Source organism: Medicago sativa, chromosome 4 (genome assembly GCF_051527215.1).
Source record: "Medicago sativa cultivar Bolivia chromosome 4, Bolivia_mono, whole genome shotgun sequence".
Taxonomy (NCBI): domain Eukaryota; kingdom Viridiplantae; phylum Streptophyta; class Magnoliopsida; order Fabales; family Fabaceae; genus Medicago; species Medicago sativa.
In genome coordinates, this window is record NC_140752.1 from 78,950,857 (window position 1) to 78,967,747 (window position 16,891).

The following is a 16,891-nucleotide window of genomic DNA, read 5'->3' on the forward strand; positions in this document are numbered from 1 at the left end:
ATACGTAATACTTAGAGGATCAAAAGTGCAATTAAACCTTTGTAATTTTGAATATGAAGCAATAAATTGATTGCATTTATGTTTCGAGGTGGCATTTAGGATGGGTCAAAGGAATACTTTCCCACCATGGGAAACTCACATTTTTCTGGACAGGTGGCTGTTTCACTTTGTTTAAAGGTTAGAATAAAAAATAATGATAAATTATTTACCTTATTTTAATGAGTTAGTTTTACACCTCCCAGCTGCCAAATGTTTTTGTTCTACACCCCTGTTTATTTGGGAGTGTATTTGACCCTTATGCCCTTTATCTTCTTGGTTTTTTTTTTTTTGTTCCGAAATACCCATTTCTCTGTAACGTAGATCTGCCACTTTTCTTTCACAGTAATGTCTCACACAATCATCTTCAAGATCTTGGTATCATCTAACACAAACCAGTATCAAAATGTTTTGCAATCTTATTTCCTAAGTTCTATTATCTCCTTGCCATTTTTCTTCTGTTAGATCCATAAATTCCTTCCTCTCTTACAACCTTTTTGGCCTTTCTCTTCTCTCACCAACACATCAATGGCATCTTCTTCTATGGGTAACTTATAAATGTTGATTCCGTTTTATGGTAGATGTGTAATTCACGTGTTTTTATTTTGAAGATACCACCAAGAGAGTGCTTGCTCCAATCTTCAGTTATATTGTGCTTGATTATAAGAGGAGGATGATGTCTAAAATCCTTGTGGTGGCACTCAAAAGTTTAATGGTTGTTCAGCTTTGGTAGTTTGAAAATAATCTTCTTGCAATTTAGGTGTTCTTGGTTTGATGCAAAGATGTAGTTTGGCCTTTTTCAAAAACAAAATTGTCGTTTTTTTCTTCTTCAATAAAATTACAATAACATGAGTTCATCCTGGGTTCAATGTCACCTTGTTGTGTTCATCATTATATTTATCTTCTAGGTTCATTTTCAAGTTCAAATTCAAATTCATTTTAAAAAATAAATACAAATACAAAAAAGGATTTTTTTAAAACAAATAATATAGGCTGTCAGTTCAAAATATATCAGTGGTAGAATAAATAACATTGGTAAAACTTTACCAAAAAATAATTGGTAAAATAAAATACACGCAACTTAGCAAGAAAATTAGAAGCCCATATTGCATTATAATAAAAAAAATATTACTTGTGGGGTCATCATTTTTTGTTACAGGTACTGTTACAAAAAGTTGTTAATAGGTTGCAAGGAAAAAGTCTGAGTGAATCTGAACCATTTAGTTAAAATAATAATATATCAATGGTTAAAAATGACACTTTCTCATGATGGGAAAGTATTCTCCCTACCCACCCTAAATGTCACCATGTTTCGAAAGTATATATTCATCTATACATCGTGGCGCTAATTGGAAATAAATCACGATCCTGATGAGTATGTTAACATGAATGTCTCAATAATGGAATGATATGCTTTTAGGTTTGATTGCACCATTGGGTCTCAATAATCAGAATGTATTGTCAATCAAATCAAATATATTCTTAGATATTCTTTTTGAAGTTTTTACTTCTCTGTTTGCTTTTATGTATTCTATTTTTGTATGACAGAAAGCACATTCTACTTCAAAATCTTTGCTTAAGTTGATTTTAAGCTTAGTGTTGCGTTGTATGGTGTGTTGTGTTAAATTTTGGTTTTAAAACACATAGTATTCACTGTGATCATCATTTCTGTGAAAATAAAAATATAATAGGGAAAATATTACTCTGATTTTATGAAAAGATAATTGTGACTTGTTTTGAAAAAATGTTAGGTCTTGTTTTAAAGAAGAAAAAATGAATACGCCGCGGCTAAAAATTAGGATGTTACACTCACTCTCTATTTCATATTTTTTTTTGTCAAGTAGTGACTACAAAGTACAAACTCATTCTCTTGATTAGAACCTCAATCTCAACATAATGCAATGTCTCTATTCTACTTAGATATGCTTACAGATACTTTTTTATTTTATCCAAACAATTTATTTGTTTTAGATTTCCGTTTTAGCGTTTATTTCCTTATGATGAGAGTAAAACAATAATGGCTTGCATGTCATTTAATTTTTAGGATTCGATAATTTTTTTTTTTTTTAAGTGAGAACTCACAAAGCATAAATTTAGTTTTTATAGTTTGATTTGAATTTCATGCTGTTACAGCATGACGTTGTAATAGATCAGGGCCGTCCGATCTAAAACCTGTGGTTGAGATTGGTTTGAATGATTTTATAACTGCATTGATTTGAACCGTTTGATCTTTAATTAATGGTCGAGATTCAGTACATCATAAAAACTGTGTGCTTTATTACAACAAGGAATCCCAATCCAGCAAAGTAAGCCTAACTTACTTCATTTGCAGCTAAGGTACTTTGGCCCATTTTGGTAGATGACTATACACATTTTTGGGCTTTCTTAAATAAAATAAAATAAAAAATTGGGCTTTCTTAAATAAATAAAAACAGTAAAAGTATGTCATTTTTATAATCATGTAAAACATTAGTCACTATTTATATATTTAGTTTTTTTTGGCTTTCTTAAATAAAATAGAAAAACTAAAAGTATGTCATTTTTATAATTATGTAAAACATTAGTCACTATTTATATATTTAGTTTTTTCTAGGTTTTAAAACCATAACTTCATTTCTTCCTTCTTCTATGATCATCCGCCGTCATCGAGATTTTTCATCGTGAAATATTTGTGGTAATTTTTTATTCACTTTACTCTCTTCATTTTCTTATCGTTTTTCAATATTGATATAATTATCAAAGTCTGAAATTTACTTTAATTTGAAGATTAGACGTTATCGATTCGTGAGGATTGGAACACCAATTAATCACTGCTCTTAATTTGTGAAATTTTCCTTTGTTTAAGGTATGAATTTTAAATTGAAGATTTAATGTTGCTACTAAGTTTTGTTTACCAATTGATTAGATCTGTGTGTAGAATTAGTTTTTTCATAAGAGTTTCTTATGTTGTGTGATAATTTATGTTTGAAATAGCTTGTCTATAAATTTATAAGCTTGATAATTGAATTTTTGAATTATTATATTAGGATTGGGAAATCAATTTTCAAAAATGAATTTTTGAATTCATTTTGTGACTAATTATGCGAAATTCGTTTCAAAGCTTGAGGATGGGAAAGATTAGGGCATTCTTTTGTAATTTTTCAAAATTGATATTATTAAAATCTAAAATTTACCTTGATTTGAAGATCATGTATTGTTTGATTTGTGAGGATTGGCAAAATTATTTCTCGCTACTCTTAAATTGTGAAGTGTTCTTTTGTTTAAGGTATGAATTTTCATGTTGTAAAAAAAAGGTATGAATTTTCATATTGAAACATTACTTGAAGCTTTTCGTCTTGCTACTAAGATTTTTTATACGATTGACTAGATTTGTGTGGATAATGAGTTTTTTTTACATAAGAGATTCTTATGTTGTATGCTAATTATTGTTTGAAATAACTTTTTTATAAAAAAAAATTGTGTAATAAAAAACAATGGAAAACATTAAGAGAAGACAAGACATCCTAACTAAGTTGACACCTCAAGATCACATGCATCATCTACCACCATGCTAAAAAAAATTTATTAAAAAAAGAAAAAACTGTACAAGCGGAGGGACCAAACCTAAATCCGTAAAAAGAAAGACGAAAACTAAAATAAAACCTGAGACCTTATGAAAATAGTATTTCGACAGCCCAACCCGGTCCCTAAAAAAAATCATGGCCAAAAAGAGCCGCTCTATTATTCATACAATATCCCGTAACCTGGATAGAATTCCAATACCAAGCAGTAAGATGCGGAAAAGGTACCTTAGGTTCAGTAATAAACATAATCTCCGGTCTATGATTTCGAGAAAAAAAATCATGAAGTGCAGTTCGGGTCTGAATTTCTGATACCTCTAATATTTCAAAAAAATATCTTCATTAAGAAGTGGTTGGATGATCACCCTTTGAATGGGTATTGTAAGCCGACCTATTAAGATCCTTGTGTTGCTTTTTTGTCAAACCGGGAGTGAAAGGCACATTGTTCTCATCTTCGTGTTCCAACGCATGCTGAACCAAATCAATATCCTTACGGAGTGTAGGACAACTCTCACCTATGTTCACCCCCACAATATGCGTCACTAGAGCTGAACTCGCAGGAGAAGAGATAGTGATATTGCCATCAACATTCAACACATTCTCCAAAGGTTCCACCTGTTATAATTTGGCCGTGTTATAAGAATGATAATTGAATTTTTGAGTAATTATAATTGAATTGGGAAAACGGTTCTCTAAAATTGCAAAGTCATTTCATGACTAATTGTGCAAAACTCATTTCAAAGATTGTCAATGGGAAAGATTATGTGTTTTTTTTTTTTACTTGACTTTGAATTTCTAAGGGTTAATAGTGCTTTACCCCCTGTAATATTGGTCATTTTCGGGTTTGCCCCTGTAAAATATTTTTTTTATTGATTTGGTCCTTGTAATTTTTAATTTTTAATTTTTTTTTTTTGGTTTTGGACCTTCTTCATGGCAAATTTCGCCCCCTGTAATTTGAGAAAATTTTAGTTTACCCCTTCTGTAATTTGAGCAAATTTTGGTCTACCCTTGGTAATTTGAGCAAATTTCGATTTACCTCCTGACACATCATCGATTTTGTACAGTCAGATGGCCTAGGGGGTATTCTGAAACAATCTTTTTTTTTACAAGGATCGAATCCAAATTATTTTTTTATTGGGGCAAACCTGGAAATGACATATATTACAGGGGGGTAAAACATGCATTATTAACCCAATTTCTAATTTTTATTGATTTTACCCAAGAGCACTCGAATGATATGATAGAGATCTCTTTCAAGTTAACCAGAGATCTTAAGTTCGAATTCAGCGTTAGGAATGCAAAAATTAACGGATTCACGGAAAAAGAATTGCTACCAATAGAAACATATATATTCTTGGTCTCTTTTCCTCCATAATTCTAAGTGAGACATTTTAACTTGAATCTTTTCAACTTACACCTACAGAACCATATACTACTCTACCCCAAAAAAGAATACATAATTAATTTATTCTTTATTTTAAACATTTAAGAATATTAATTTATAATGAATTGAAAATTATTATTTGTGTAAAAGAACGCATGTGTGTTCTTGGATTTGAATATAAACTTCACATTATTGACGAATTTCTATTTTATGTTTTGTCAAATAACAAATGATTGTATTTGATGTATTTTAATCACTTACTCACCGGATTGTCACTTACTCATTGAACTCTAATTTATTCCTTCAAGTTTATACAATAGCAAATAAACTAACCATGTTGTTCTAAATTTTGAAAAAAAGAGTTAAATAGACTGAAATTGTTCAATTTTGAAAAAGCAGTTAAATAGACTGAAAGTGTTAAATTTAAGGGACTGCATAGATATTTCATAAATGTGTCCTACACTTATATTCTCTATAACTTATTTGTTATGTTTTACATGAACGGGAGGAAACATTTGGCAATCAATCAAACTATTAATTAGATATCTGTATGATAAATTATTTACCTCCAACACTTTTTTTTTTTTGAATGATTACCTCCAACACTTTCATATGCTCACTAAATTGTAAAAATCATTTATATTTATAGATTAATGATTTTGTTAGTCAAACGAGTCCACTCCTGTAAGGTTTTTAACGGATTATAGTTACAAAATAAATAAAAAAAACATATTAATCGAAAGATAATTGATATGAAGATGTTGTTTAAGGTACTTTAACGTATAATTTTCATATTTTTTTTAAAGGTTTTTTTGACAACATCTTCATACAGATGTCATTAAGTTTTTCCTACACATAATTATGTGTACTTCAGTACACTACCAAAAAAAATTAACTTCAGTATATTTTTCTCATTAATAAATAATGCCTCCATCTATATTTTTAAATGATCTATTTTTACGGCCTTTGATCTCTTGCTTTAGAAATTACCAATTCACTGGTATTGATAAATAAGTTTTGTAACGATCACAACAAATTGCAAACAAATGCAACGAAAATCATTGTAGAATTAAGCAAGGGGCAGTCATATTTATTTGTCAAGGAAACTAATGGATTTTGTAAGGACACTAATTCTTGCAAGAACAAAGGAAAAGTATTGTATGATTAATTTCAATAGTCTATGTGGAAGTAAATTTCTCTTGATGCTTATACATAATATATTACCATTCTGGTTATTTATTAAAGATTATATTTTAAAAATTTGATTGTTATGTAAGCTTAGATCAATATATTTATATTTAGATTAATTTATTTTTATCAGATGTCATTGCACAAAGATATTGTGGAGAAAGAGCCTAAGATAAATAGAGTAATGCATAATGAAATGGAAGTGGACATAATCAGTACCATGCCCGATGACATTATTATACACATCATGGATTTTCTAATTACGCAAGAAGCTGTTCAGACTTGTATCTAATCCAAAAGATGGAAGGACCTTTGGAAGCATCTTCCTACGTTGAACATTAGCCATGAACACTTTAATAGAGCAGATGTTTTCGGTGGGGTTTAACATGGGAAAGGGGAGTTGTTTCCCACCATGGGAAAGTTTTTTATGACCATTAGAATAATGAGGTATACATATTTTATGGTGAAGTTTAGCCTGGGAAAGGCTAGTTGCTTCCCATCATGGGAAAGTTGCCTTTTCACCATCAGATCATAAGATGAGCATAGTTTTATGGTAGACTGCCAACACTAGATTTTTTCTGTAAGTTCATCATATTCATCTTGTTCACATAGCCCAGAAAGAAAAAAACAATTGCATTGTCTTCTCAAACCCAAAATTTTTCGAGCATACAATCTTGCATACTGTCCCAAAATCAAATCAGATTTAATCCATTTTCCTAATTCTAATAAGCTTCAAACGATTTATAGGGAAGCTTAGGCAATCTGTGTTATTGATTTTTGGGTTTTAGAGAAATTTGGTACTGAGAAATCGGATTTTCTAGAGAAATTGATATGGAAGCTTCAATATTTAATTAAAATTATTCTTGAATTGCCAAAAACAAAAGGGGGCCAAATCACAAACAAAATTACAGTTATTATTCTCCACAAATCAATGGAGTTAAAAATGAAATATTTTTAAGTTTTTAATGTTCAGTAGAATTTTGTAAGGTAAACTATGAACATTTATGATTTTGCCCATTTTTCCAGATTGTAGGGAATTGGATTGGGAACATATAGAAACCATATGAATTTGGGATAGAAGTGGTTTTGCAAGCAAATGAACGTGTAGTTTATTTTGTGTTTGAGAATTGAAAAATTGGGAAAATAGAATAATTGAGAAGAATAGATTTTGATGTTCAACCATGGAGAAAAATGAATCAATATGAATGGGTTAAAAACAAAGACTTGGGTTCATACTCCCATGCATGCGTGAGAGAGAGTGTGAATAGTGATGGAGAATAGTGCAGAAAAAATTCAGTGTTGGCAGTCTACCATAAAACTATGCTCCTCTTTTGATCTGATGGTGATAAAGCAACTTTCCCATGATGGGAAGCAACTAGCCTTTCCCAGGCTAAATCTCACCTACTTTCCTTATGAGGAAGGAAGGTGCTAACTTTGAATTTTTCAACCTTTCTTTTTACAACATAATTGATCATCTTTCTCAAAAGTTTATAGGGAACATACCCGTGATGGTCAACTTCAATATTACGCATGACACTAGATTTTTCACGTTTTTTCAAAAGCTTATTCACAAACTTGAAAACATCGGTGGGGTTTAACATGGAAAAGGGGAATTGTTTTCCACCATGGGAAAGTTTTTTATGACCATTAGATAATGTAAGGAACATAATATTGTCATAGTCTTTCAGCACTAGATTATTTTTACATTGTCTTCCATCATCCTTCTCTTTCCTCCATGTCTCTACTACTCACCCACCACCACCAACAACCACCTCTCAAATTCCAGCTATTGACCGCCACTGACTCCATCTTCATCATGTCGTTCTTAAAACACCCAGTAAATAAAATTAAAGAACAATTAACAAGAGATACCATTGCAGATTTTGTATGATTGTTTTTAACTTAATGTTTTCTTCATTAATGTTCGATTTTGTTTTCCTATGAACAAACAAGATTCTGAGTGTTATAATCCAAAAGTCATATAATTATTTCATGAAACACAACAAAATTTATTTTCGATTTTTTACTTAATTTTTTGTTGAACAATTAAGTTACAAACAAAACAAGTTAATTCATAGGAAAACAAAATCAAAACCATTGCCGCGAGCAACTTTTGATGTTTGTTCTTAACTTGATTTTTTGTTCATTAATGTCCCACACTTTTTTATTCTTAAACTTGATGATTTTTATTTGCATGTGTTTTAAGGTTCTTGCAAAAAATGCCAAGAATCAATGTGTTTTTGAGTTTATGAATGTTACCTGCAAAGGCTTTGGTAAAACATGGATTTCAGATCTCTGCAAAATTTTGGTATTCATGGGTTGAAGACAATATGAAAGAGAAAGGAAAAAAATATAATATAGGCAGTCTATTATAAAATATGGTGAGATTTAGCCTGGGAAAGGCTAGTTGCTTCCCATCATGGGAAAGTTGCTTTATCACCATCAGATCAAAAGAGGAGCATAGTTTTATGGTAGACTGCCAACACTGAATTTTTTCTACACTATTCTCCATCACTATTCACACTCTCTCTCACGCATGCATCTGGGAGTATGAACCCAAGTCTTTGTTTTTAACCCATTCATATTGATTCATTTTTCTCCATGGTTGAACATCAAAATCTATTCTTCTCAATTATTCTATTTTCCCAATTTTTCAATTCTCAAACACAAAATAAACTACACGTTCATTTGCTTGCAAAACCACTTCTATCCCAAATTCATATGGTTTCTATATGTTCCCAATCCAATTCCCTACAATCTGGAAAAATGGGCAAAATCATAAATGTTCATAGTTTACCTTACAAAATTCTACTGAACATTAAAAACTTAAAAATATTTCATTTTTAACTCCATTGATTTGTGGAGAATAATAACTGTAATTTTGTTTGTGATTTGGCCCCCTTTTGTTTTTGGCAATTCAAGAATATTTTTAATTAAATATTGAAGCTTCCATATCAATTTCTCTAGAAAATCCGATTTCTCAGTACCAAATTTCTCTAAAACCCAAAAATCAATAACACAGATTGCCTAAGCTTCCCTAAAAATAGTTTGAAGCTTATTAGAATTAGGAAAATGGATTAAATCTGATTTGATTTTGGGACAGTATGCAAGATTGTATGCTCGGAAAATTTTGGGTTTGAGAAGACAATGCAATTGTTTTTTTCTTTCTGGGCTATGTGAACAAGATGAATATGATGAACTTACAGAAAAAATCTAGTGTTGGCAGTCTACCATAAAACTATGCTCATCTTATGATCTGATGGTGAAAAGGCAACTTTCCCATGATGGGAAGCAACTAGCCTTTCCCACTAAACTTCACCTAATGTTCATCAAGTCATAGAGCACAGCATGGATTTTATTGAAGATGCATGCATAACAATACAAGTACTACACCAGGCCCCCTAACAATACAAAGACACACCTATAAATGCCTATACTCTCATCAATATTAAAATACACTAGGCCAACATTAGCAACTTTGGCTAAAATAAAATCTCCTGTCAGTTTTAATTCTTGCAAATTCAGAAAATTCTATAAAGAATTCAACGATTAGGCCACAAAAATTTAAAACCACTGCCCCTGCATGCTAGCATATTGGCAGGCAAAACAGCAACAAAAAATATGTCAAACCCGTTACAATACCTTAAAGGTTCTTAGCGAAGGTCACTTGTGCGTTCTACGACCGCACCTAAACACCACCCTACCGTCCAACCAATCGCTAACTGACTCCCACCGTTATTCGCTGATTTCCCGTAAGTATTGACAACAAGCTCGTCTAGATAACCGGGGCACCCCCGCCTTGTCTAGTTATGATCAGTCACTTGTTTTGCAGGGTTCTTTCCCATCGTCAAAGCATAATCTCCACCGCACCTGAGCCTTGCCTACCAAATCGTCATCAACATGAGTGTCGAGATCGTGTCATCCTAGTTATGTTCCTGATAAATCAATATATGTTTCCTTATCCATATTAAATTCTTCCATCCCAACATTTAGACCGAATAAAGTTTCTGAATACTAGCAGTCACTAAATGATCTGTCCAAAACACCACTTTCATCCATCATCTACCCTTTATCTTATTACTAGCTCCTAGGGGTGGGAATAGGCCAGGCCGTCCGACAGGGGCCTACGGCCCAGCCTATTTAAGGCCTAGCCCGGCCTGGCCCGTTTAATAAAAAGGCTGGGCTCAAGCTTTTTGTAAAGCCTATTTAGTTAAATAGGCCAGGCTTAGGCTTGCAAAAAAGCCTATTAGACCCGTCAGGCCGGCCTGTTTATATATAGTATTTTACATTTTTAACCCTGGTACAGAAAAAGCAGTTAACCTTCAATATTGGGAAAAGCAAACGCTTCTCATAGATACATAAAAATTAACTCTGATACATAAAAAGCAATTAACCATCAATATTGGGAAACGCAAACGCTTATCAGAGAAAGAGATACATAAAAAGACACAACCATGATACATAAAAAGCACTTAACCCTAAATGAACTGAAACGCAAACGCCTCTCTCACAAAAGACACAACATAAGTCAAATTCTCACAACTTCTGCAGATTGAACAGTCGCCGAAAAACCTTAATCTCAAGCCATCACTAACCGATTCATCAGGTGAATGAAGTGTAAACTAATATCTTTTTCTTTTTGTGGTTTACTTTTTTCGTTAATGTAATCTAGCTCCTTGTCTTTGGCTAGTTAATAGTTAGCTTCGCTTTTAATCTGTCTTTGACAGACATGATTTTTTCCACTTATTTATATAATATAATGGAGGCATGGACCACATGTTCAATATTGGGAGGCATTTTGATTCCAGAAATTGTTTTTTCCTTTATTAAACTAGTTTATGCGTATTGTACATTCTTAATGTTTATTGATTTTTGGACCACATGTTCAATAGTGTTTCTTTTACTTTTGTAGACTAGTAGTAGTGAGTAGTGATTAGTTTATGTATGTGAAGCACGAACCGTTCTTAGATTAGGCGTGTTCCGATGTCGGACTTACGCCGACACAACACCGACACACATACTTACATCGGATTATATGATTTATTCAAATTATTATTGGTGTTGGAATTTTGGTATTCACGTCGTATTTGATGTCCGTGTCTATACATGTGCTTCGTAAGTTTATGTTTATTGTTATTATTTATTCTAGTTACTATACTTTGTTTGAATTGAAATTTGTCATGTAGCCACTAAATAATTTGTTTATTGTGTTATTAATTTATTGTGTCCTATCTATGTGAACCAGGTCCATCTAATGGCTTCTCCACTTGAAAATAGTGGAATGACTAGTTCTACCATAGCTCCTCAAAATGAGGTAAATGAACCTGTGCGTGTAGATTCAAGCCAAAATGGAGAAATTCCAGAGAATGAAAAAGGTAAAGATCAAGTAGAAGAGCGTGTCCCCAAGAAGAAAAGGAAAAAAACCTCAGCTGTTTGGGAGGATTTTGACGAAATTGAACTCAATGACGGTGTAAAGAAAGCTGTATGCAAATATTGTAAAGAGAAGTTGTCTACCGGTGGAAGAGGGTCTAGCACTAGCCATCTAAAGAGGCATTCTGAACTTTGTATGCATAAAAAGTTGCATGAGCGTGCACAAAAGAAACAACCAACCATTCCATTTAAACCTTCAAGTGCAAGTAATCCATTTCTTGTTCCTGGTGTTAAATACTCTAATGGGAAGATGAGGGAAATTATTGCAACTTGTATTATGGTGCATGAGTATCCTTTTAGCATGGTTGAAGATGATGTTTTAATGTGGGGTTTTCAGTTTGCAAATCCAGATTTTCAAAAAGTTTGTCGTAAAACCATAAGAAGTGATTGTTTGGCAATATATGAGGCTGAGAAGAAGGCATTAAAAGCTGAGCTGAAAACTGTAAGCAAGATTAGTTTAACTACTGATATGTGGAAATCAAGTCATCAAGTTGTTGAGTATATGGTGATCACAGGACATTTCATAGATGTTGAGTGGAAACTTCAAAAGAGAGTTTTGAGTTTTGTGAAAGTGCCTGCTCCAAGACGTGGAGTTGATGTGGCTGATGCAATTTTCAAGTGCTTAAAATCTCGGGAGATTGAAAATAAAGTATTTTCAGTGTCTGTTGATAATGCTTCTTACAATGACTCATGCTTAAGGATTCTCAAGGATAACTTATCATTGAGCAATAAGTTGGTTTTGGATGGTGCTTTGTTTCATGTGAGATGCTGTGCACACATCCTAAACTTGTTAGTGCAAGATGGTCTTGGCGTGATTAAGAATATTATTTACAATATTCGCGAAAGTGTCAAGTATGTTAATCATAACGATTCAAGGTTGAAAATTTTTTGTGACATTGTTGAACAGAAGCACTTGAAAGAGAGAAGGCTTGTTCTTGATTGTCCAACAAGGTGGAATTCTACTTTTCACATGCTATCTATTGCTTTAAAATTCAAGCTTGCATTTGCAGATTATCAAGAAAGGGAGCCACACTATGGTTTCGAACCTTCACAAGAAGATTGGGAGAAAGTTGAGAAGATTTGTAAGCTTTTAGAGATCTTCAATTCAGCTACTCATATAATCTCAGGTAGTGAGTATACCACTGCAAATTTGTACCTTCCAGAAATTTGGAGGGTTAAACAAGTGATTGATAATGCTTATGAGGATGAAAATGTTTTCATCAGAGATATGGCAGCCCAAATGAAACTAAAGTTTGACAAATATTGGGGTCAATGCAATTTACTAATGGCCATTGCTAGTGTTTTGGATCCAAGGTGCAAATTCCATGTGGTTAGTATATGTTTTCCTTATTTATATAAGCCTGCTGAACTTGCAACAGAGAATATAGAAAAGGTGCGTGCTGCATTGAATAAATTGTATGAAGAGTATGTAGCTCAAAGTCTTGAAGAGTCGTCATCTAGTGAAGTGCTAACTAATGATAGCAATAACTCTTCATCTTCCTCTGCACCTAAACCTGCAATTTCCACTGGATTTGACGACATGATGGTTCTTGTGAGAGAAAAAGTGGCAATCCCTGCAATGAAATCTGAATTAGATTCTTATCTTAAGGAAGGTCTATGCATTCCTGATGGTAACAACAACTCTTTTTGTGCACTGACATGGTGGCGAAACAATAGCTTGAAGTATAAAATTTTGTCAAAGATGGCTGCTGATATACTAGCAATTCCAATATCAACTGTGGCATCAGAATCAACATTTAGTGCTGGAGGAAGAGTTATCGATGAATTCCGTTCTAGATTGAATGAGGAATCTATTGAGACACTCATTTGCGGAGGGGACTGGCTGCGTCACAAGTATGGTTTGCGGAGAAAGTCAACGGTAAACCATTAATGTTTTCTTATTTAAACAAATTTTTTATATTTCTAAATATGATTACTATTTGTTATAGTGATACATAATGACAAATTATATGTTATTTTTAAGGTGTCGGAACAACAAGAAGAGATCATATTGAAGATTTGATGCGAAGATTGCTAAGTTGCTGTTAGACAATTATAATTTCTGATGTAATTTGAAAGTAAAGGCCTGTTATTAGAACATATGTTAATGGCCCCTTTTGTTATCTTGTCTTGAATGAATTTGAACATTTACTTTTCCTAAATATGTTGTTTTTGGTCGCTGTCTCGATGATGTACTCTAAGTATTCCCTAACACATTATTTGGGTGTTTAATTTTGAGTTTCGACAAATATTTGACTACTAAACATGCAATTTGCATCTCTTCAATTATTGTTAATCTTCACATTGTTAATTTTTTTTATGCACTCTGGCTTCATAAGATTTGTCTATTTAGTAGCTTTAATAGGCTTGTTGGTGTGCTTAGGCCTTTATAAGTTACAGGCATATTTAATAGTAGGCTTGTTGGTGTTCATAGGCCTTTATGTATAATAGGCTTTTAAATAGGCTTTCAGGCTTTATCAGGCCTTTAAAAAGGCCAGGCCAGGCCTTAAAAATAAGTCTATGACGGGTAATAGGCCAGGCCCAGGCCTATAATTTTTAACGTAGGCCAGACTTAGGCCTTCCAAAGCCTGGCCTGGCCTGGCCTATTCCCACCCCTACTAGCTCCCTTCATTAGAGAAACGCCGCCACCATTTAAACAATAAAGCTAGTTCATAATGATATCCCCCAGAGGGATAAAAACACTTTGATCACCTAATGCGTGGGTCATAATCAATTATCCTATTATTTTGCACCAATTGATGATTATTACTCCCTCCGGTCCTTATTATAAGAAAAAGTTGACTTTTTAGGTTCATAGAATAATTAATGTATCTTATTGTAAATATAGACTAGATACATCACTTATACAATGAACCAAAAAAGTCAATTGTTTCTTATAATAAGGACCGGAGGGAGTATTTTAGTCAAGGAAGTTTTATGTATAATCCGAAAGAAAAATGTTACTCCCTCCGGTCACTATTATAAGCAAAATTTCACTTTTTATCTACATTGAATAGTTAATGTATCAAGTCTATGTTAAAGACTAGATACATTAATTATTTAAAATCAATGCATTGGAAATTAATGTATCAAGTCTATGTATTAACTCTTTAAGACCTTTAAAAAGTAATTTTTTTTTGAAAATTAATGTAAACAATGCATCGGAAATTGAAACTTTTGACTTTTTAATGGAATAATTTCTTTTTATGGAATGCTTAAAGAGTACTCTGGGACACTCGTTAACATGACCCAATCCGAAATCATGTGGGTTGTAAATTTCCCCTTCAAATCTACCATATTTCTTTGGAGTACATATTTGTTTCTATTTATATTTGCTAGCTCACTTTTTCTTTCTTGTCTATGATACAGGGATCTCCAACTTCAACAAGAGTCTCGAATTAATGGACACCGTGCTTTATGTGTTATGTTATCCCGAGGCATGTCTTTTTGGCATTTTCAATATTATATCTTGACTTGATAGTTTGGTTATTCTTCTTTTGGTTCTGATGTAAAACTTTGATGATTGCTTGCACTTGGTTGTTGTCACAATCTAATTGTTTTTCTTAGATGATTAGTGTGGTTTATTGTTTTGATAGAGTTAAACCACCGAAGAATCAAGACCTCTAAATCACAAACATTTTAAGATTAGACGTGTCTTTATGTCTGATGGTCATAGGACAATTGTTTGTTTCTTTAGACAAGTGTGTCAATTATTTTTTCGTTAGTTTAATGCTTCTTGAACATTGCTCAAAGTCTTGAAGCCTTGTGATCAACAATGGAGTTGAAGACATTAAATTTGATTGCATCATTTTTACGTTAGGTGTGGTAGGATGAATTTATTTAGAAATATTTTTTTTGGTACATATTTAGATATATTTTATACTTAATTTTAAAAAGAAAAACAAGTCATCTTCTCCTTTCCCCTCCAAAATTTCCTTCCAAATATACCCTAGAAGCAAGAATAACTATGGATGGCAAAATAGGAATGTCCAGTTTGGGCTTTTCAATGGATTTGGCTCAAGCCTAATGAAAAGGCCCAAACTTGTTGCACCATTCATTAATGAGTGTTACTTTTTCCACCCTACGGCTTTCCTCGCGCGCCCTATTTTTTTTCCAATTTTACCCCTAGTTCGGATTTCGTAATCCGGAATGTATTGTTAGTAATTTTCAGATGTCTCCGGATTTTAAAATCCGGATTAGTATTTTAGCAGAACTTTTGCAATTTTAAGCTCTACACGTAAAATAAAATGCGAATAAAATAAAAAATATAAATAAAAAGACACAAACATAAAAACAACTCATTTTATTAATATATGAACAATACATTACAATAATTTTCCAGCTTTTTAAGCTTATTACATAACATCCTAAATCTATTTCTAATCTCCTAAGAGCCTAATTCTAATCTCCTAAGAGCCTAACCACTGCTATGTGATAGGACATAGCAGTAGCTTGGCTATTGGAGGAAAACCGGAGGAGGAGGGAAGAGGAGGGCGGGAAGAAGAAACAAATGTCCCTGAGGGAGGTGGGGGGTGCTCAGACTTACGCCCCGACAGGCGAAGCTAATAACCACACTGACCCACATGACCCTCAGATGAACCGCCCTTCGTTGCAGCGCGGTTCCATCCTCATTGACCGTTCATACAAACCCAGAAAGTTTTCAACGAGGCCCTTATCTATGAAAGGCCAACGATGGAAAACCATGGTTGTAGAAGGAAGAAGAGGAGGAGAGGGATGGTGTGAGAAATGGTGGGGTTTGGAAGGGTATTTATAGGGAGGGGTGGGTGAAAAATGGTTGGGAAACCATTAATGCAGTCAAAAAACGTGGTAAAACACGTTTTTTTGACTTGACCACCGACAAATGCGTGTGGTGCAGACCACCGGCCATGGCACTGAAGCGTTCCGGAATATACAATCTGGAATGCACCTTTTATTTCCAGAATATATTTTCCGGATTAGTACGATTATGGTGCTCTTATGGTGAACGAGGGGAACGTTTGCACTTCTTCGTAGGGCTAAGGACATTCCGGAATGTATAATCCGGAATGCTTCAACATTGGATTCTTTAGAAAGAGAGCTTGGCTTCTTTTGAAAGAGTGCCATCAATTAGTGGTTGGACGGTTACAACTACTAACACGTTTTCATTGACTGTATTAATGACCCAGGACTTGTTTAAGGCTATAAATAGGCTTCCATCTTCAATAAATACATTCATTCTTCACTTCACCTCTTTCCTTCCATTTTCTTCAAATTTTTTAAGTATTGTAGGAGTGTCGGTGGTGTCATGGTCATT

General features: G+C 33.2%; 1 protein-coding gene across 1 annotated transcript; it reads left to right on the forward strand.

The window, feature by feature from the left end:
• Window positions 1-11,626: 11,626 nt before the first annotated feature.
• On the forward strand, window positions 11,627-13,837 carry LOC146932296 (zinc finger BED domain-containing protein RICESLEEPER 2-like). The gene is made up of 2 exons (XM_085708363.1): window positions 11,627-13,477; window positions 13,583-13,837. Exons 1-2 carry the CDS (start codon window positions 11,735-11,737, stop codon window positions 13,619-13,621), a joined length of 1,782 nt encoding a protein of 593 aa, XP_085564489.1. The 5' UTR covers window positions 11,627-11,734; the 3' UTR covers window positions 13,622-13,837.
• The last annotated feature ends 3,054 nt before the right edge of the window (window positions 13,838-16,891 follow it).

Excerpts from the sequence above, each read along its gene's own strand:
- LOC146932296 (XM_085708363.1), top strand. The coding sequence starts at position 11,735 with ATGCATAAAAAGTTGCATGAGCGTGCACAAAAGAAACAACCAACCATT. Across the intron at positions 13,478-13,582 it reads GTTTGCGGAGAAAGTCAACG|GTGTCGGAACAACAAGAAGA; the intron begins GTAAACCATTAA and ends GTTATTTTTAAG.